This window comes from Meriones unguiculatus, chromosome 1, assembly GCF_030254825.1.
Source record: "Meriones unguiculatus strain TT.TT164.6M chromosome 1, Bangor_MerUng_6.1, whole genome shotgun sequence".
Taxonomy (NCBI): Eukaryota; Metazoa; Chordata; class Mammalia; order Rodentia; family Muridae; genus Meriones; species Meriones unguiculatus.
In genome coordinates, this window is record NC_083349.1 from 34,461,793 (window position 1) to 34,482,972 (window position 21,180).

At 40.1% G+C, this 21,180-nt stretch overlaps 1 protein-coding gene across 2 annotated transcripts in view; it reads right to left on the reverse strand.

Annotated features, from left to right (window-relative positions):
* The window catches only part of Pcsk5 (proprotein convertase subtilisin/kexin type 5), a 424,706-nt gene that overhangs the window by 75,966 nt on the left and 327,560 nt on the right, over positions 1-21,180 (reverse strand). For both annotated transcript variants that reach the window (XM_060387271.1, XM_060387268.1), the window contains exons 23-24: positions 19,213-19,419; positions 17,568-17,636 (exon numbers count right to left, since the gene is read on the reverse strand). In XM_060387271.1, the coding sequence (XP_060243254.1) occupies positions 17,568-17,636; positions 19,213-19,419 (276 nt within the window). The remainder of the gene's footprint in view (positions 1-17,567; positions 17,637-19,212; positions 19,420-21,180) is intronic.

Here is a 21,180-nt window from a genome sequence, read left to right on the forward strand (position 1 = left end):
TCCTTATTGTGTGCTTGATCCTCTTTGGATATATGCCTAGGAGTGGTATGGCTGGATCTTGAGGAAGTGCTATTCCTAGTTGTCTGAGAAAGCGCCAGATTGATTTCCAGAGTGGTTGTACAAGTTTACATTCCCACCAGCAGCGGAGAAGGGTTCCCCTTTCTCCACAGCCTCTCCAGCATGTATTGTCACTTGAGTTTTTCATCTTGGTCATTCTGATGGGTGTAAGGTGAAATCTCAGGGTTGTTTTGATTTGCATTTCCCTAATGGCTAATGAGGTTGAGCATTTCTTTAAGTGTTTCTCTGCCATTTGATATTCCTCCACAGAGAGTTCTCTGTTTAGCTCTGTTCCCCATTTTTTAATTGGATTACTTGGTTTGCTGCTTTTCAGCTTCTTCAGTTCTTTATATATACTGGATATTAACCCTCTCTGTCAGATAAAAGGTTGGTGAAGATTCTTTCCAAATCTGTAGGCAGTCATTTTGTTCTAATGACAGTGTCCTTTGCTTTACAGAAGCTTTTCAGTTTCATGAGGTCCCACTTATTGATTGTTGCTCTTGGAGCCTGTGCTGTTGGTGTTCTGTTCAGGAACTTGTCTCCTGTACCCATGAGTTCTAGGGTTTTCCCCGCTTTTTCTTCTAACCGACTTAATGTGTCTGGTTTTATGTTGAGGTCTTTGATCCACTTAGACCTTAGTTTTGTACAGGGTGATAAGTATGGATCTATTTGCATTTTTCTACATGTAGACATCTAGTTAGACCAACACCATTTGTTGAATATGCTATCTTTTTTCCATTGTATGGTTTTGGCATCTTTGTCAAAGATCAGGTGTCCATAAGTGTGTGGGTTTATTTCTGGGTCTTCTGTCTGGTTCCATTGATCCACCATTCTCTTTCTATGCCAGTACTATGCAGTTTTTATTACCTTTGCTCTATAGTACAGCTTAAGATCAGGGATGGAGATACCTCCAGAAGATATTTTATTGTAGAGGATTGTTTTAGCAATTCTTGGTTTCTTGTTATTCCATATGAAGTTGAGAATTTTTCTTTCCAGGTCTGTAAAGAATTGTGTTGGTAATTTGGTGGGAATTGCATTGAATCTGTAGATTGCTTTTGGTAAGATGGCTATTTTTCCTATGTTAATCCTGCCAAGCCATGAGCATGGAAGATCTTTCCATCTTCTGATATCTTCTTCTAATTCTTTCTTCAGAGACTTGAATTTTTTTTTCATACAAGTCTTTGACTTGCTTGGTTAGGGTTACACCAAGGTACTTTATGTCATTTGTGGCTACTGTGAAGGGTGTTGTTTCCCTAATTTCTTTCTCAGCCCTTTTGTCTTTTGTAGTATACAGGAGGGCTACTGAGTTTTTTGAGTTAATTTTGTATCCAGCCACTTTGCTCAAGGTGTTTATCAGCTGCAGGAGTTGCCTGGCAGAGTTTTTGGGATCACTCACATATACTATCATATCATCCGCAAATAGTGATAATTTGACTTCTTCCTTTCCAATTTGTATCCCCTTGCTCTCCTTCAACTGTCTTATTGCTCTAGCAAAAACTTCCAGCACTATGTTGAAGAGATATGGAGAGAGTGGGCAGCCTTGTCTTGTCTTTGATTTCAGTGGGGTTGATTTAAGTTTCTCTCCATTCAGTTTGATGTTGGCTATAGGCTTGCTGTATATTGCCTTTACTATCTTTAGATATGTGCCTTGTCCCTGATCTCTCCAATACTTTAAACATGAATGGATGTTGGATTTTGTCAAATGCTTTTTCAGCATCTAAGGATCTAAGGACATGATCATGTGGTTTTTCTCCTTCAGTTTGTTTATGTGGTGGATCACATTGATGGATTTCCGTATACTGAACCACCCCTGCATACCTGGCATGAAGCCTACTTGGTCATAGTGGATGTTATCTTTGATGTGTTCTTGTATTCGGTTTGCAAGTATATTGTTGAGTATTTTTGCATCAATGTTCATGAAGGAGATTGGCCTGAAATTCTTTCTTTTTTGGGTCTTTGTGACGTTTAGGTACCAAGGTGACTGTGGCTTCATAGAATGAGTTTGGTAATGTTCCTTCTGTTTTGATTTTGTGGAATAGTTTGAAGAGAATTGGAGTTAGCTCTCCTTTGAAGGTCTGGTAGAATTCTGCACTGAAACCATCTGGTCCTGGGCTTTTTTTGGATGGGAGACTTTTGATGACTGCTTCTATTTCCTTGGGGGATATAGGACTATTTATTGATTTACCTGGTCCTGATTCAGCTTTGGTAAGTCAAATCGATCAAAAAAATTGTCCATTTCATTTAGATTTTCAATTTTTGTGGCATATAGACTTTTGAAGTAAGTCCTAAAGACTGTTTGGATTTCCTCAATGTCTGTAGTATGTCCCCCTTTTCATTTCTGATTTTTTTGATTTGGATGGTGTCTCTCTGCCTTTTAGTTAGCTTGGCTAAGGGTTTGTCTGTCTTGTTGATTTTCTCAAAGAACCAGCTCTTGGTTTCATTGATTCTTTGAATTGTTTTTTGTTTCTAATTGATTGATTTCAGCCCTGAGTTTGATTATTTCCAGCCATCTACTCCTTTTTGGTGTGTCTGCTTCTTCTTTTTCTAGGGTTTTTAGGTGAGCCATTAAGTTGCTTGAATGAGCTGTCTCTAATTTCTTCTTCAAGGCACTTAGTGCTATGAACTTTCCCCTTAGCACTGCTTTCATTGTGTCTTACAAGTTTGGGTATGTTGTGTCTTCATTTTCATTGAGTTCTAGGAAGACTTTAATTTCTTTATTTCTTCCCTGACCCAGCTGTCGTTTAGTAGCAAGTTGTTCAGTTTCCATGTGTGTGTAGGCTTTTTGCTATTTCTGTTGTTGTTGAGGTCCAGCTTTATTCCATGGTGATCAGACAGGATACAAGGGATTATTTCAATCTTCTTGTATCTGTTGAGGCTCCCTTTTGGAGAAAAGCGAGTCTATTTTGGAGAAGGTTCCATGAGGTGCTGAGAAGAAGGTAAATTCTTTTGTGTTTGGGTGTAAGGTTTTGTAAATATCTGTCAGGTTCATTTGATTCATGACCTCCGTTAGAGACATTGTTTCTTTGTTTAATTTCTGTTTGGTTGACCTGTCCTTTGTTGAGAGTGGGGTTTTGAAGTCTCCCACTATTAATGTGTGGGGGTCTATGTGTGGTTTAAGTTTTATCAGTGTTTCTTTTACAAATGTGGGTGCCCTTGTATTTGGGGCATAGATGTTCAGGATTGTGATGTCTTCCTGGTGGAGTTTTCCCTTTATGAATATGAAGTGTCCTTCCCATCTCTTTTTATTAATTTTGGTTCAAAGTCTATTTTATCAGATATTAGAATGGCTACTCCTGCTTGCTTCTTGGGTCCATTTGCTTGGAAAGCCATCTTCTAACCCTTTGCCCTCAGGTAATGTCTATCTTTGTGACTTAGGTGTATTTTTTGTATGCAACAGATTGCTGAGTTTTGTTTAAGCATCCATTCTGTTAGTCTGTGTCTTTTTATTGGAGAATTGAGTTCATTGATATTGAGAGAGATTAATGCCCAGTGGCTGTTAGATCCTTTGATTTTGATGTTGGTTGTGGTCATGAGGTTGTGTGCTTGTTTGCTTTTTGTTTTACTATAGTGAGGTTAATTATTTCCTGTGTTTTCTTGAAAGTAGCTGGTTTTCTTGGATTGTATTTTCCCTTCTAGTGTCTTCTGTAGTCTCTAGTTTCCTTACAAGTACAGGTCAGTATCTGTACAGATTGTCCACGGTTTGGACCTCTCTTGTGATTATCTTCCACGTCAATTTGTCTTGTTTGTTCTCAGAATTACTGAATTTGCCTTATCCCAGGCACGAAAATGAAAATGTCTCAAGAAGATGAAAAATGTCTCAAGGTAGCTCATTTGCCTCTTAGATTGTAGATGAAGTATCCTTATTATGCTATTTATTTCACCAGGAGACACATAATGTCAAATTGTATGGGCAAGTAACAATGATGCTAGTTGTGGTAACTCTGTAGAATGGTTATAATTAGCTATCATTTCTGGAGGTACTTTGAGACCCTGTTAATTTGCTGTTGCCCAACAATTCTTCAAGCACTGATTTTAATATACATGATTTGGTCATTCTCCTTGAGTCAAGGGTGCTTTTCTTATGGATCTGCTAGCTGAAAGTTATCTGAAGAAGATTTTTTTTTCTTAACTAAGTGGCCAGGTAATAGAGTGGATAACAAGCTATGTCCAAGTGAGCAGATGCCACATGAAAATTATAGGAAGTACACTTCAAGGTTTAGATTAGGCAAAAACTTTCTGAACAGAATTCCAAAAGCACAGGAAACATCCCAAGAGCTAACAAATGAGACCACATGACATTAAAAAGTTTCTGTGCTAAAAAGGATATGGTCAACAGAACAAGCTGAGTTCCTTACCAAGTGGGGGCAATTGTTGCCAGCTTTACCTCAGACAGAGCTACATCTAGACTATATAAAGAATTGTAAAAATTATGGTGCCAAAGATCATGGCTCAGCAGTTAAGAACACTGGATGCTGTTTCAGAGATCCTGGGTAGGCATCTGTAACTCCTGTTCAAGAGGATCCAACACCTTCTTCTGGCCTCCATAGACACTGCAGGCATGCAGCGCATAGTCATACATGCAGGCAACACACCCATTCACATAAAATAAAATGCAAATTTACAAAACTTGCAAAACTCAAGCACCCGAATTCTTAAGCTGTCAATCAACCAATGGGCAATGAAATAAACAGATGGTTGTCAAAAGAAGAAGTACAAACAACAACATTTCTCTGAAGTGTTACCATTTTTACCCATCAGGGAAATGCAAAATAAAACCACTTAGATTTCATTGCATGTCAGTCAGAATGGCTAAAATCAAGAAACAAAAGACAAAGAATTCCAGAGAATCTGTGGGAGAAAGAGGAGGTCTCTCTCACTGCTGGTGGCAATTAGGGAAATCAGCATGAAAGTAAACTGAAAACAAAAAAACAAAACAAAACAAAACAAAACAAAACAAAAAACAACAACCCTAAAAACAGAATATCATGTTAACCATCTCTACCTCTCCTGGCCATATCCCCACTAAAGCACAAGTATATAGCCTACCACAGAGATATCAGTCCATCTGTGTTTACAGATGGGTGATTCACAATGACAAGGAAACAAAGCCAGGGTATATGTTCATCAACAGAGAAATGAATAATAAAATGGGGTGTGTATCCATGAAGAAATCTTATTCATCTGTAGGGAAAAAATGAAGTTAACGAAATTTATAGGAAAATGGATGGCTCTGGAAAGTATCACATTAAGTGAGATAATACAAACTCAGAAAGACAAAAACTACATGTTCTTCTTCATATTTTGGTCTAACATTCTCTTGTGTGTGTACACATGTGTGTGTAAAGGATATGAAACTAGAAGACCATGAGAGGGAGCACAAGATGCTGAGGAAGGTGGAAATGAACATGTGTGAGATGAAACTGGAATGGAGGTTATGGGGGGTGGACTAGTACAAGATGGGAGGAGGACACAGGAAAAAGGGAAGAGGAGAATCACCAAACACATGATACATATACTCTGTGTATATGATAGAAGCATTAAGGGGAAATTATAAAGCAATTTGAATTTTAATTCTCTCCCCCATTCACATGCGTTAGTTACTATGCTTTTTGTTATAAGAACATGAAATGCAGAACTAAAATCAGAACTCTGAGAACAGAACTAGAGAGGCTTCACTGTTATCTTTTCTTTTCCACTCCTTTTGATTCAAGATTTTATTTTTATTTGTGTGTCGGTTTGCACACATGTGGGTGCAGGTGCACACTGAGGCTGAGAGAGGTCGTTGGAGCCCCTGAAGCCGGAGTTATTGGTGATTGTGAGCCACCCAATTTGGGTACTGGGACTAGATTCTGGTCCTCTGAGCTCCTGACCACTGAGCCACCTCTTGAGCCCTTCTACTCCTTCTTCTCCTACTCAATTTTATAAAGCCAAAAACTCTGAGAAATAATGGTCAGGTTAAAAAAAAGTTTTCTTACACAATAACGGGGGTTAAATATTAACATCTTGAATCTATATAAAGTACTCTAAAATCAGTAAGGAAAGTTCCAACAGAGCAACCTGTCTCCCTGCAGCCCTCATCTCCCTTCATCCTTTGCCTTTCCCATGACCCAAGAATTTGATCCTCATGTTGTTGAGATGAGATTATCTCAGCCAATTTCTCATGATATCATGGGTTTCCCTTTGTCACTGAAAGTCATCTAGTCTTGTTTGTTTTTAAATGATTGTGGGGTGTGTATATGTGTGTGTGTGTTTGAGAGAGAGAGAGAGAGAGAGAGAGAGAGAGAGAGAGAGAGAGCACACGTGCGCTCTCAACCAGCATCTTCCTTCCTTCCTGTTCTGCTTTGTTGCTGTCGTCCTTTTGTTTTGTGTTGTGTCTCTTTTTTCAAAATCAAGAACAAAGGTAGATATGCATACTTATTAATGTCAACATTTTGCTGAGCCAGAAGGTCAGCAAAGCACAGAGCTAAGCACATAGCATAAAACAAACAAACAGAATGCTTGTGAAATCACCATTGCTTTATCCAGATCGTCGTTGGTCCTGATGGCTGCAGAGTGCTCCATGTGCTTAAATGCTCTAGCTTGCTCAACTAGCCTTCCATGAGCCTGGCATGCCGTCTGCTTCCAACGGTTGACTATGGTAATACCACCGTGGATGTTTGTACACCCACTCGCCTCCCTGACCTTAGGGTATGCTTCTCAACATCTTGCTCTGCCTTGCTCAAGATTCTGATTTTTCATCTGCCCAAAACATCTACTCTGTATTTGCAACCTGACTCTTAGTCACACAGTGGCCACCTCAGCTAGCAGATTAACTGGTGCAGAGTGACAGCGCTGTGTTCACACAGCACTTTATGTCACTTAATAACAGCTCCCGAACTCAAGAGTGGAAAGGCTGCCAAAGAGAAACCAAAACTGTTTCTAAGGGAAAAGGTAAATTTATTATCTTTGTGAAAATTGGAAAAGGCAGGAGGCATGGTGAAATTGCTAGAATCATTTACAAGAACAAATGTCTCTGAAATCATAATGGGGGAAGAACAATTTTGTACTGGTTTGTACTCAGATTCTAACTTAGAGCCACTGTGTGTGTGTGTGTGTGTGTGTGTGTGTGTGTGTGTGTGTGTGATTGGTGCTTACTTTAGATGGAAAGGCATCAAATGATAGGGTTCTTGAGTGCTGTAGGGTTGGGCACCCATTGAGAGTCTCAGAACTCAACCTCCATGAAAGAAGCAGACTGGTGTACGCTGTTTTGAATTTGTGAGTGTGTGCTTTTTACCTTAAATTTCTAGAAAAGTTGTTGTGGGGTCCACGTGTCAATGCATAGGCAATCGTAATCCAGCCTATCAAATATTCTGTAAAGGTTGTACCCTTTAGTTCAGACAGCAGGGAAGAAATATATTACCTTTCCTACAGCTTTGCCTCGAAAGCTGATGTGCTCTTGATATTCTGATGGATGAAAACTGTTTTATGGTGTTGTACGTTCCTCTGGGTTGGTGTGCTCCTTGCTGTATTGAATTAGAGAAACTAGGAATACCCACAGGAGACCCTCACCAGAATGGACTCATTAACATTCTTTCATGGTAGGAAGTGAAGGCTCATGAAACTACAAGGTTTAAGGAGTCCAACACCTCCCTAGGATGTCACTAGTTACCAAGGGCTGTGAAGAGGAGGCCGGTGTGCAGTGGGCTGTAACCCCATGTGCCTGTAAGCAACTTCTTACTCATGCTCCTCTAAGCACTGCCAATAAACACATTAGTTCAGCAAGCCAGACTTCCGTGGCACAATTTCCTTGGTCCGCTTTTGCCTCTCTAGCTGGGGTGAACAAAACAGACTGCCCGGGAAAAGTCATGCAACCTATGGTCATTTTAATCTGAATCTCCCATCCAATAAACCAGAATCTTTTCTTATGCGTGAGAGCCCTTTGTCTCATGTGATTTAAAAGCCTCTACCTTTCTTTATGATGTCTTCACCTCTGCTTGACCTGCTCTTGCTTCTACTCGGATTCTCCAAGAGCATTCCTACTGCTTTTGGTAGCACAGCCCTTCTGCCTGTCAATTACCCTTGATCACTGTTAAGCCTGCAGTCCAATTCACCGTAAAATACCTCCTCAGGATAACACCCTAGAGCCAAGGAAGCATCTCTGTTGGTAGAGAACTTGCCTTGCATGTATGTAGCCCTGAGTTTGAACTCATCACCACTGAGTGCAGTGGCACACACCTGTAATCCTGGCAGTGGGGAGGTGTATGGAGGAGGGTCAGAAGTTAAAGATTACCCTCAGCAATGCTCCTTCGTTTCTATTTTGTGGAATAGTTTGAGGAGTATTGGTATTAGTTCTTTTTTGAAACTCTGATAGAATTCGGTGCTAAAACAATCTGGCCCGGGGCTCTTTTGGTTGCGAGGCTTTTGATTACTGCTTCTAGTTCCTTAGTGGTTTTAGGCCTATTGAAATAGTTAACCTGATCCTGATTTAACTTTGGTAAGTGGTATCTATCAAGAAAAGCACCCATTTCATTTAGATTTTCCAATTTTGTGGTGTATGGTTTTTTTGAAGTACCATCAAATGGTGCTTTGGATTTCCTTAGTGTCTGTTGTTATATCACCCATTTCATTTCTGATTTGTTCATTTGGATACTCTCCCTCTGTCTTTTAGTTAGTTTGGCTAAGGGTTTGTCTATATTGTTGATTTTCTCAAATAACCAGCTATTGGTTTTGCTGAATCTTTGAATTGTTCGCTTTGTTTCTAGGTTATTGATTTCATCCCTGAGTTTGATTGTTTCCTGCTGTCAAATCCTCTTGGATGTGTTTGTTTCCTGTTTTTTTCTAGAGCTTTCAGGTGAGCTGTTATGTTGCTAGTATGAGCTCTCTCCACTTTCTTTGTGAAGGCACTTAGTGCTATCAACTTTCCTCTTAGCACTGCTTTCATTGTGTCCCATTATGTTGTACCTTCATTTTCATCGAATTCTAGAAAGTCTTTAATTTCTTTCTTTACTTCCTCCTTGATCCAGTGGTTATTAGGTAGAGAGTTGTTCAGATTTCATGAGTTTGTAGGCATTCTCTTGTTTCTGTTGTTGAAGTCTAGCTTTAATCCATGGTGGTCTGATAGAATATAAGATATTATTTCAATTTCTTGTATTTGTTGAGACTTATTTTGTGTCTGAGTATGTAGTCAATTTTGGGGAAGGTTCCATGAGATGCTGAGAATAAGGTATATTCTTTTGTGTTTGGATGGAATGTTCTATAGATATCTGTGAGGTCCAATTGACTCATAATGTCAATTAGTTTCATTATTTCTCTGTTCAGTTTCTTTCTGTCTTGATCTGTCCATTGGTAAGAGAGGTGTGTTGAAGTCTCCTAATATTAATGTGTGGGTTTCAAAGTGTGATTTAAGCACTAGTAATGTTTCTTTTACGAATGTGGGTACCCTTGCATTTGGGGCATATATGTTCAGAACTGAGATGTCAACATGGTCGATTTTTCCTTTGATGAGTATAAAGTGCCCTTCCCCATCTCTTTTGATTAATTTTGGTTGAAAGTCTACTTTATTAGATATTAGAACACCTACTCCAGCTTGCTTCTTGTGTCCATTTGCTTGGAAAACCTTTTTCTAGCCCTTTGTTCTGAGGTAATATCTATCATTGTTGCTGAGGTGTGTTTCTTGTATGCAACAGAATGATGGTTCCTGTTCACCCATCCATTCTGTTAGCCTCTGTCTTTTTATTGGGGAGTTGAGGCCATTGCTGTTGAGAGATATTAATGATCAGTGGTTGTTAATGCCTGTTATTTTGATGTTGGTGGTGGGAGAAAGAGAGAGAGAAAAAGAGAGAGAGGTATGTGCCTCCCCTACTACGGGAAATGAGAAAGCTAGGATCAAGATGGGAAACTGAGGGGGACATCTCTTTGACAAGCTGAAGGCCTGAGGCAGGGTAGGCTCCTAGGAGGATATGGGGGTGCCTTTAGCTGAGATTCCTACAAGGAGGTGGTATGGAGACTGAAGTGATGACCTGCTAGCCAGGCAGGACTAGTAGAGGGAGGGGAACAACAACCCAACCACAAAGATCATCCTCAACTATATAATGAGTTGAGGTTAACATGAGCCATGGTAGACAAAATTTCAAACAGAAAAAAACAAACAAGCCTATCATTCTAGTTGTTTGTTTGTTGTTTATTCATTTAAGTGCTAACTGAGGGTGGGACCCAGAACTTTATATATGCTGGGTAAGATTTCTAGTACTGAGCCACCTCTAGTTTCCTGTGCTTTTCTTGTCTGTTGTGCTCTAACCTTCAGTTATTTCACTTCAGCTACAGAATAATTTTAAAGGCATTCATTGAATTAAAGGTTTGGATTTTTAGTGGCTTCTCTAAGCCTTTTTCTGTCTGTTTCCTTCCTTATGTTTTTTTTTTTCTTCTCTTCTTCAACATTCACACATTTAGTGGTGGAAAATCCATGGCAGAACACCTTGCCACTAGTCATCAGTGGAAGCCCATGTGGAAGGCAGCTTGCCGTCCTTGTGGACAACCAAGGCAAACTCACAATCTCCTTTGTGCTCTGACTCTCTGGAAAACTCCTTTGACTACTTCAGGGCAGGAGGCTCCCTTTCTAAATGTTTCTTATGTATAACTTTGTCTCCTTGTTTGAAATTTAAATTATACGAATTTACTTCTTTTGGGTAATTGATTAAAAATTTTACAAAAGTTTGTGTTTTTTTTCTAGACTACATTCCTTTATCTTTTAACTTTTATTTATTTATTTTTTATTATTTTATTATATTTTACAATTATTCACTTTGTATCCTGATTTCAGACTCTTCCCTCATCTCCTCCCAGTCCCACCCTCCCTTCCTTTTGTCCCCATCTCCCTCCCCTAGTCCACTGAAAAGGGAGAGTCCTCTTCCCCTACTATCTGAGCCTAGCCTACCAAGTCTCATCAGGACTGCCTGAATCCTCTTCCTCTGTGGCCTGGTAAGGCCACCCTGCCAGGGGGAAGTTATCAAAGGGCAGGCAATGGAGTTCATGTCAGAGACTGCCCCTGCTCCTTTTATTAGGGAACTTACTTAGAGATTGAGCTGCCTATGGGCTTCATCTGAGCAGGGGTTCTAGGTCCTCTCTATGCATGACCCTTGGTTGGTGCATCAGTATCTGCAGGCCCAGAATTTTTGGCTTTGTTGGTCTTCTTGTAAAGCTCCTGTCCTCTCTGAGTCCCTCTACACCCCCATCCCATTAGACACCCTGTGCTCTGCCCAAAGTTTGGCTGTGGGTCTCTGAATCGTCTTTGTTCTCCACAGTGTGGAGTCTTTCAGAGGACATCTGGGGTAGGCTCCAGTCCTGTTCCATGCCTTTAACTGCTTCTAGTGTCTATCCTGTTTGTGCTTCTGAATGAGATTTAAGCATCCTCCCTGGGGTCCTCCTTGTTATTTAGCTTCTTTAGTTCTGTAGATTTTAGTATGTTTATCCAATATTATATGATGAATATCTGCTTATAAGTGAGTATATACCATGCATGTGTTTCTGCTTTTGAGTTAGCTCACTCAGGATGATCTTTTCTAGTTCCATCCATTTACATGCAAATTTCATAATTTCTTTGTTTTTAGTAGCTGAGTAGTATTCCATTGTATAAAAATGTGTCATAATTTCTGCATCTATTCTTCAGTTGAGGGACATCTAGGTTGTTTCCAGATTTTGGCTATTAGGAACAAAGCCAGAACAGCTAAAACAATCCTGTACATTAAAAGATCTTCTGGAGCTATCTTCATCCCTGATCTCAAGCTGTACTATAGAACAATAGTAATAAAAACTGCATGGTACTGGCATAGAAACAGACTAGTGGATCAATGACATTAAATTGAAGACCCAGAAATATACCCGCACACTTATTGACACTTGATTTTGACAAAGAAACCAAAACCCTACAATGGAAAAAAGAAAGCATCTTCAACAAATGGTGCTGGTCTAACTGAATGTCTACATGTCAAAAAACGCAAATAGATCCATATTTATCACACTGCACTAAAGTTCAAGTGGATCAAACACCTCAACATAAAACCAGACATACTAAATCTATTAGGAGAAAAAGTGGGGAAGAGCCTTGAACTCATTGGCACAAGAGACAACTTCTTGAACAGAACAGCAATAGCTCAGGCTCTAAGATCAACAATCAATAAATGGGACCTCATGGAAGTGAAAAGCTTTCTGTAAAGCAAAGGACACTGTCATCAGAACAAAATGATAGCCTACAGACTGGGAAAAGATCTTCACCAACCCTATATCTGACAGAGGGCTAGTATCCAGGATATATAAAGAACTGAAGAAGTTAAACAGCAACAAACCAAGTAATCCAATTAAAAAATGGAGGACAGACCTAAACAGATAATTCTAAATAGAGGAATATCAAATGGCAGAAAAACACATAAAGAAATGTTCAACGTCCTTAGTTATCAGGGAGATGCAAATCAAACCACCCTGAGATTTCACCTTACACCCATCAGAATGGCTAAGATCAAAACTCAAGTGACGACACATGCTGGAGAGGGTGTGGAGAAAGAGGAGTACAGACTTGTACAATCACTTTGAAAATCAATCCGACACTTTCTCAGAAAATTGGGAAAAGCGCTACCTCAGGACCCAGCTATATCACTCCTCAGCCTACACGCAATAAATGCTCCACCATACAAAAAGGATATTTACTCAACTATGTACATTCCTTTCAAAGAACAAAAGAAATTAATGGATTTTCATTATGTTTTCTGGAGTTTTTATTAATGGGTAAATAAGTGTAGAGCTCAAATCTCAGGTTATACTTATTACTACATTCATTAAATTAAAATTGTGAAGGATACCTCAAAACATCACTTAAAATTGATCCATTTACTCACCCTCAAATAGTCAAATTATAATCCCAAACACCCAGATTTGCCTTTGTGAAAAATGTCACCTGAAGATACTTGTTAGAAAGACAAAGAGTGTGACATCAGCTCTTCTTAGAATAAAATAGAAATGTTGTTTGTTTATAGCCTGATAAAGAATAGAAACTCACTCTATAATAATAAAACACCTTTGGCTCCATACTCTACTCTCAAAGTCAGTGTTTTCCTCCAGAAAAAACAACTACTTTTTTTGATTGCGAGTTAGTTTTCTGTTTCCTTTATGAAAATATTTCTTGAAATGGCAAGGCCTAGTCCCTCCCTGGAGCTGGCTGAGATTCCACTCAACCTGGGAATCAAGTTTTCTCTTATTAGTTGTAAGACATAGACATTAATGTATCTAAATATCTGAAAAGGAATACAAAACTCTCAAAATACTCCTAGCATCTACAACAACTGTTTATGACATAGCATAGATAAAAATGTCTCAAATGTCTGCTTTTACTTGTCCTTAATTTCTCCAGAGATTGTCTAGACCCTTCAAATAAGAATCTGCATTGTTGAGATGGAATAAAGTGAAATTCTCTCCAAAGAATGACGTTTTGTTTCACAAGAAGAATTTTGGGCAGATCTTGTTGAGTTATTCATATCTTTTAAAGTTTCCATTCTTATCTTCTAAAATTATAAAATGCAACCAACCATGTTTTAATCAAATCTTTCTGTTCTAATATTCTATAAAATCATTTTTATTAAATTATTTTTTATTGATTGCACACAAAGTTTAGAGAAAACCTTGACTCTGAACCCCTGAGTCTTGTGAACTTTGTCTCTGTTTTGAACTTGAGAAATCCTTAAATTCAAACTAGTAAACATTTACAAATATGTTTTGTTTTTACTTACAATGGAGTTATGTCTTGATAAACTCATTCTTAATGGAACAAAGAAAATGTATTTAATGCCCTTGGCCTACCAAACATCCAAGCATATTCTAGAGTCTAGGACATAGACTCTCTCTCTCTTTCATATAGTCTCTGAACACATTAGTCTACACTTGAGCAACTGTCTCGAACACAATATTATTTTCTAATAAATCATTGCCTATCTCTTGTAGTATATTGAAGAACTGCTATCCACAGAGCAGACTCATGGCTTTGTTTGTTTTTGAACATATGACTTCCTGGCAGCTGAGGTTTGCTGCTGCCAAGCAATATGAGGAAATTTTGTATGCATTTTATGCCAGTGCAGAAAAATATCCTAATTTAAAACCTTAAGATCATTGTCACACCATGGTAGATTCAGAGCACTGTTAGCTAAGCCATCACAAGCAAGGGACATTTGCATATTAACTGCAGAGTGCTGTATGATCCTGGGCCGCTGCTTTTCTTATGGAGAAGACAACGAAGGTCAGAGAGTTTATTCTCAAGCAAGCCCTTTAGTGTCAGGCCGAAAGATATGTGCATACCAAATGTAAGACCAATGTCATAGCAGCCTATACATGAAAGGGAGAAGGGAGGAGGGATTATTCCACTGGCGAGATCACAGGGGCTCAGAAATGAGGTCATGGTTGAAATCAACCATCCAGTCCAATAACACATAGACCCAACATAAAAAAATTATAAATGAAGAGAAATGTTAGAATTTAAAACGTGAAAACTCAGCATTTCTAAAGTTTTTGTCACCTTTGTCACGTTGAACCTCCTTCCACTCTGGGCCAACCTTGTAAAGATGTTTCTCAGGTGTGTCTGTCATGGCACAGCTTTATCACAGGGTGCCTGCCATTGCCACCTTTGAATTCCCAGTGCCATAGTGCGCACCTGGCACATAGTAGATAGCTAAAGTCTTCTAAACAAAGGAATGAATTGGATATTTAAATAACACTTTGTAAAGTGAATTAAACTGATTTATCAGCTCACTAGACTTTCTGGATTTTGAGTACTTGGTTGGCCAGTTGTCTGCTGTGAAATTCATTTTCCTTTGTCTCCTCTTTAGCTGTGTCTCTGTGGAAAAGAGTGGACACTGAATCCCCCAGTAGTCATTATTGCCATGTTCATGTATGTTGTGTAGTGTCTTGGAGGGAAGATCACTAAGATACATGATGCTTGCAGGAGGAGGTGAAACATTCCATCCTGTGGGGAAGCTCATTAAGCTCAGAAAGTAAACATCTCAAAATAGCTTCAGGAAGTCCCTGAAACTGACTAGATAACTAAAGTCTTCTCCTTGTCTCTGTCTCTGTTTTTGTCTCTCTCTCGTAGACATATACTCTAAGACAAACACAGTTGCCTAGAAGAGACTCAGAACAGCTGAGAAGCTTGGAGAGGACACTCTCCAACCTTTTCAGCCGCCTGAAGCTTGTTCCTACGGTCTAGATTTTTCCAGGTATCATGAGCTGTCTCCCACACTAGGTGGACTTTGATGATGCAGCTGTCTTTGAGTTTGGTGGTATATGTACTTTTGTCTGTCGTCAGTCACTTTTTTGGTATGAGCATATTTTTATTCACTCTCCCAAAGTAATGCCATATTCTTTTTAAGACGACATCTGAATTGGAGGGAGTTCTCAAAGGTTCATTATTTTCAGGTCGTTTTAAAGGTGAAGAAGAAAAACCTATGTTTAATTTAGTGGATTTGTTCTATTGTCATCACTAACATAGCCGAGAGAGCTAAAAAGTAAGATGTGACGCACCCCACAACACACACAAGCACTCACTCCCCTCACTGTGATACACAGAGATGCAGGCAGGGGTGCCCAGCACACAATGGTGAAGGTGCAAAAGAAATCCAGTTGGGGTAGGGTCCCTGAGTGGGAAATAGTTCTAAAATGGACAAAATGTAAAATCAAGACCATCAGGACATTTATCATTGCTGCCAGAGAAGTTGCCTATGACATCCTAAGAAAGACTGTAATTTGTAACAGAATACATAATTAAAATATCCATAAGCAAAGTATAAAAATATGTTGTCAACATTTTAGTTTTAGTACCCTTATTACTCACGTTTAAATATACTTTTGCTTCCCAGATATTTAGAATTTAAAAATTTACCCTTACATCTTGTCACATCCATCTGAAGTTTTACACTGTTATTGCATTTCATCTTTTCAATCCACAGTAGATGATAATGAAAGAATGATATTCAAGTCTCTAAAGCCTCAGATAGACTATATCTCATATATAATGTTTAAAAATTAAGGGATTTATAGAAGAGGCTGAGGAAGAATTGTAGGAGTCAGAGGGGTCAAGGACACCATAAGAACATGACCTAAAAAAAAACAAACCAAAACAAAACAAACAAACAAACAAAAAGAACATGACCTACAGAATCAGCTAAGCAGAGTGGGATGGGGACTCACACAGACTGAAGCAGCAATCACAGAATCTATATGGACCTGTGCTAGGTTCTCTGCATACATGTTATGGTTGTTACCTTTGCATTTTTTGTGGGGCTCCTAACAGTGGAAATGGGGGTGTTTCTGACTCTTTTGCCTGCCTTTGGGACCCTTCCTCCTACTGGGTTGCCTTGCCTAGACTTGATACTTGATAGGAGGGTATGAGTCTGGTCTTATTGAATCTTGTTACGTTGTGTTGGGTTAATATCCCTGGGAGACCTGCTCCTTTCTAAAGGGAAATGAAGGAGGAGTTGATCTGGAAGAAATGGGAAGTGTTGGAGGAGTAGAGGGAAAGAAAACTGTGGTTGGGATGTATTGTATGAGAGAATAATCAATCAGTCAATCAATCAATCAATCAATCATTAATCAGTTAAAAAGTCTAGTAGGTAAGGCCAATATAAGGTCTACTTTGCTGTGGCATAATTTACTACTTTGCAAGTGTTCTACGGAGCAAACTGTAGGGACCTCAGTGAACAGTTCTGCTGTTTTGACAAATTTTTAACAGATTTGTTTTGGCAGATTTCTTATGTGATCTGTGCATAGTAACACTCTAGAGGTACCCCAGGCCTCCACAGACATCCCCACAAAGAGAAATTATTCCATGAACCTTTGTTCCAGCTGGGATTTTCCTTCACAGATCCTATATGCTGTTTTCTATAAGTTTAGACTTACATAAAAGTGCAGGCAAGAAATCACGATCTCCCTATTTTACATTTTTTTCATCCAACTCCCTGATGTTATGTTCAATAAACCAACCCCGCCTCCTCCCTCATCACCAGTGTGAAAGGGAAGGGACTAGGAGCTCCAGGCTTGAACTAGAGATTATGTATGCTTGTCTTTGAGTAGCAGGAATCTTGACTTCCCCATCACCATAGTACAAATTATTGTCTTAGGCTCCACTTCTACAAAAGGAGAGCTCCCTGTTTCTCTACCTGCTAGCTTTTGTGTTCCACACACTACGTGAGCTAGAGCCAATGGCATTTCTTTGTTTCATTCTTGTCAGGAGCGTCAGGTGCCTTCAGACATGATTGCTGAAAAGTATCCCCTCAAACTACGTAACAACCACAGGGCAGACATCACCATCCTTTCTTAAGCTTGACAGTACTGCTTTTCCAGCATCTCTTTGCTGTGATGTTGTCGTACTAGGGATAACGATGAGGACATTGATGAGTACTTCAAAGGAATGACTCCTTGCTGAAGCAATGGCAACATCAGGATGTGTGACAAGAGACACGGCTGTTTAGATTTTTAAGTAAGAAAGGAACATGACATACCCACGGTGCATCCCAGACATCCTTCCTCACAAGGCATGCATTCTTCATACTCAGAGTCCTGGAATTCACCTGGACAGTGAGGGGAATGGAAAACACAGCTCAAAACCTTTGAGTGGAAGCATGTTCATTGCTATGAAGTCATGTTGGTATGAGGTTTATTTTTAAGTGAATCACAGGACAATTATGAAGCCCAAAAACCATCTTGAAGAATGCCACATACTTTAAAATCATGTATTATTTTAACAGACTATACCAGTCAAGTGGGTACAAATACAACTGGATTAGACAATATTCCATATAACTAGTCTTTTTGTTTGTTTGTTTGCTCGCTTGCTTGTTTCACTTTGCTTTTTGAGACAGACTCTTGCTGACCTAGAACTCACTAGGTAGCTTGTACTGGCCTTAAACTCATTGTTTTGATTACCTGAGCACTGAGATTAGAACCATGAGCCACCATGATTGGCCGTATTACTACTTTTAAAGTCAAGCTAGTAGATTGGATTTATTAAATAAATTAGTTCCGTGTCTAAGAAAATGGAATTAGATGTGTAAATGAACAGACTCTATGTCTGACCTGTTAAACATAGTTAAAATAATAAAAAAAAAAATACTGTCTCCGTAAACAGGAAGACGTAGTAGTGCTTAATTTAAAATATCGTGAACCTGTCTTCAGCCATGGGCCAGCCATAATCCTTATGTAGAGGAGCTGCTACATGTAAGAGAGCAAACATAGTCAATGGTACTAAATTTACCATCTTCCAATATCACAAGGAAATTGAACAGTGACAACAACATACAAGTCAGAGCATTCAAAAATTTCGAGTAGGCTTTGGTAGACTGATTCTGTTTGCTTCCCATACCGCCCAGTAGCTGCTCCTGCTTCCTGTTATGCTGTCCTGGTTACAAATGAAACCGCCAGCACATGGGCAAAGAAGATTGTTTTTGCCCAAGGTCTTATCCCCCGTAACTGAGGAGAAACTTGCTGACTAAGACTTTGAGAATTTAACCCCGGTTTTCCTCTGTTGTTGGGGAAACTTGGAGAAATGCTGTGGGGCTGGGGAGGAGGAAGGGAAGGTGCCCGCAGCCCTACTTGCCAACTGAGTTACTCAGAGTTGTTCTAACTATTAACACCATGGGTTCATATTAATACCATGGGGGTCTTCCCAGAGACTCATACTCCAACCAAGTACCAGGCATGGACATAACCTAGAACCCTGCACAGATGTAGCCCATGACAGTTTAGTGTCCAAGTGGGTTCCATAGCAATAGGAACAGGGACTGTCTCTGACATGAACTCAGTGGCCTGCTCTTTGATCACCTCCCCCTGAGGGGGGAGCAGCCTTACCAGGCCCCAGAAGATGACAATGCAGCCACTCCTGATGAGATCTGATAGACTAGATCAGAAGGAAGGAGAGGAGGACCTCCCCTATCAGTGGACTTGGGGAGGGGCATGCGTGAAGAAGGGAGAGGGAGGGAGGGATCGGGAGGGGAGGAGGGAGGGGCTTATGGGGGATTCAAAGTGAATAAAGTGTAATTAATAAAAATAAAAGTAAAAAAGAAAGTAAGTCAAAGCCCCCCTGATGCCCAGTGGGTATAACCTCTGGCCCCACCTCCTGGTGCAGAGCAGTAACCAGAGAAGCCTCACCTTGTCCGCACTCCAGCTTCCGACAGGTGTAGTCGGTGGGCGTGATGAAGTAGCTGCTCCTGCATCTAGTGCAGACATGCGGGTTGGAGCAAAGCTCACAGTTGTCCGGGCAGGGCAAGCAGGCGCGTCCCTCGGCAGCATAATGGCCCACAGGGCAGTTCTCCCAGCACTCACCCTGGTACAGGAAGCGCTCCCGACCATGCTTGTCTGACCAGTTAGGGGGGCACGGGAAAGAGAAAGTGCAAAACCAGCTACGGAACTCATATAATGCAAGATGTTTTATTAAAAAGAGAGAGAGAGAGAAAAACAAAACAAAACAAAACGGAACGCTTTTGTTCTTAGGGGACCAAGAGCATCAAAATGGATTTAATAAAAAAAAAAAAAGTGCAATATCTGTATCCTTGCTGCTGACAAGTTTTCCTTGCAGGGAATCATTTTACACTATTTTATCTATTTGCGTGAACAGCTTCGGTTTGGGATGTCATTGTAAAGCCACAAACCAAGCTACAATTCAAAACGTGTTTAACTTCCCCAAGGGCCCCTTTTGGTCAAGGCAGACCCACTCAGACTTGGGGTTGCAGAGACTCCGTAAGAATGAACACGTGCTTCGTGGCAGATATACTTGACAAAAGTGTAATCTTGCAATGATTTGGAATCGCTATTAAAATCACATGCTTGGACTGACTAATGTCTGGGTTTTTGCAAAGCTACTAATTGTTCTGAGGGCAGCCTCATTGACACCCTAAATCAAACACACCTCCGCACCGTCCCTAAGGGTTTTCTTTCTGTCAACACGCGGCTCTATGAGAAAAGAATCAGCAATTTCCCAGCATGACAGAACACGGGGAATTTATTCCTGGAGCAAATAGAAAAATCTAATCAGTTAGAAAAATATCAGGATCACTTGCGGAGGGTTATAAACAGACACAAATATTTTTTAAAAAACAACACTAGGATTAATACTATGTATCTACTTAGGAGCCTCTTACTGCTGGCTTTGGGGACTTGGGATGCTCAGTGAGCTCTGGGCAACCATCCACTCATTCTACTGAATGATCGGTTTTCCCACATGGCCCCACCTCTGCATAACAGCTGCTGTGTGTTGCCTAGAGTAACCCAAGTCTAATTTTCACCTAGCGTGGGAGCCACCACATGGAGGTTCAAACCACTGACCTTCAGGCTCCAAGGATGCTGAGTGTGTGGATAAAGACGAGACTAGTCCCTTGGCACAGGGACAGAAACTTAAAATCGGCATAATCTTGGCCTGAACCACATGAGCTTGCTGACACCTCAGCCTTTCATTAAAGCTTCCTTTGTGGGGTTTCTCTCAGCGAAGCATTTGTCTTCAGCAGAGTAACCTGAGGGCACAGGCTATCCTTGCTGTGTTAGTCTGGGCTTTCATTGTGCAGAGAATATGTTAAAAAAGGGCTTGGTACACAATTACCCTCTACAGGAAACCTGCTCATCACATATGGAAATGATCTATGGCAGCATTTGACTGCTCATTTGGTCTTTATCTGATAGTATTTTATTGTTTACTATGTGAGGACAAACCTCCTTATTATTCTGTAAACTCCTTGGCAGTGAGTCATTTTTTTTTTTTTTTTTTAATTGCAGTGACAGAAATACCTGACATAAACACTTAAAGGGATAGAGTACTTATCCTGGCTCTCAGTTTCAAAGGTGTCAGCATGTCATGGCAGGAAGGCCGTGGTGGAGCAGAGAAGCTCACTTCCTGAAAGCCACAAGGCAGAGAAGATTTCCCAGACTAACCCCCACACCACCACTCTATCCGGACCCCAGCTTATGGGATGGAACAGCCTCCATTAAAAGACACATTTCTCTCTTAGTCAATCCTCTCTGAAATGCAGCTCTCTAAGAAGAACATATGGAAAAATGCCTAAGTCCTTTTCATGTGGCTTGATACAAGCAGTAGAAAGATGCTTAGACTATCTGACATTTGTGTAG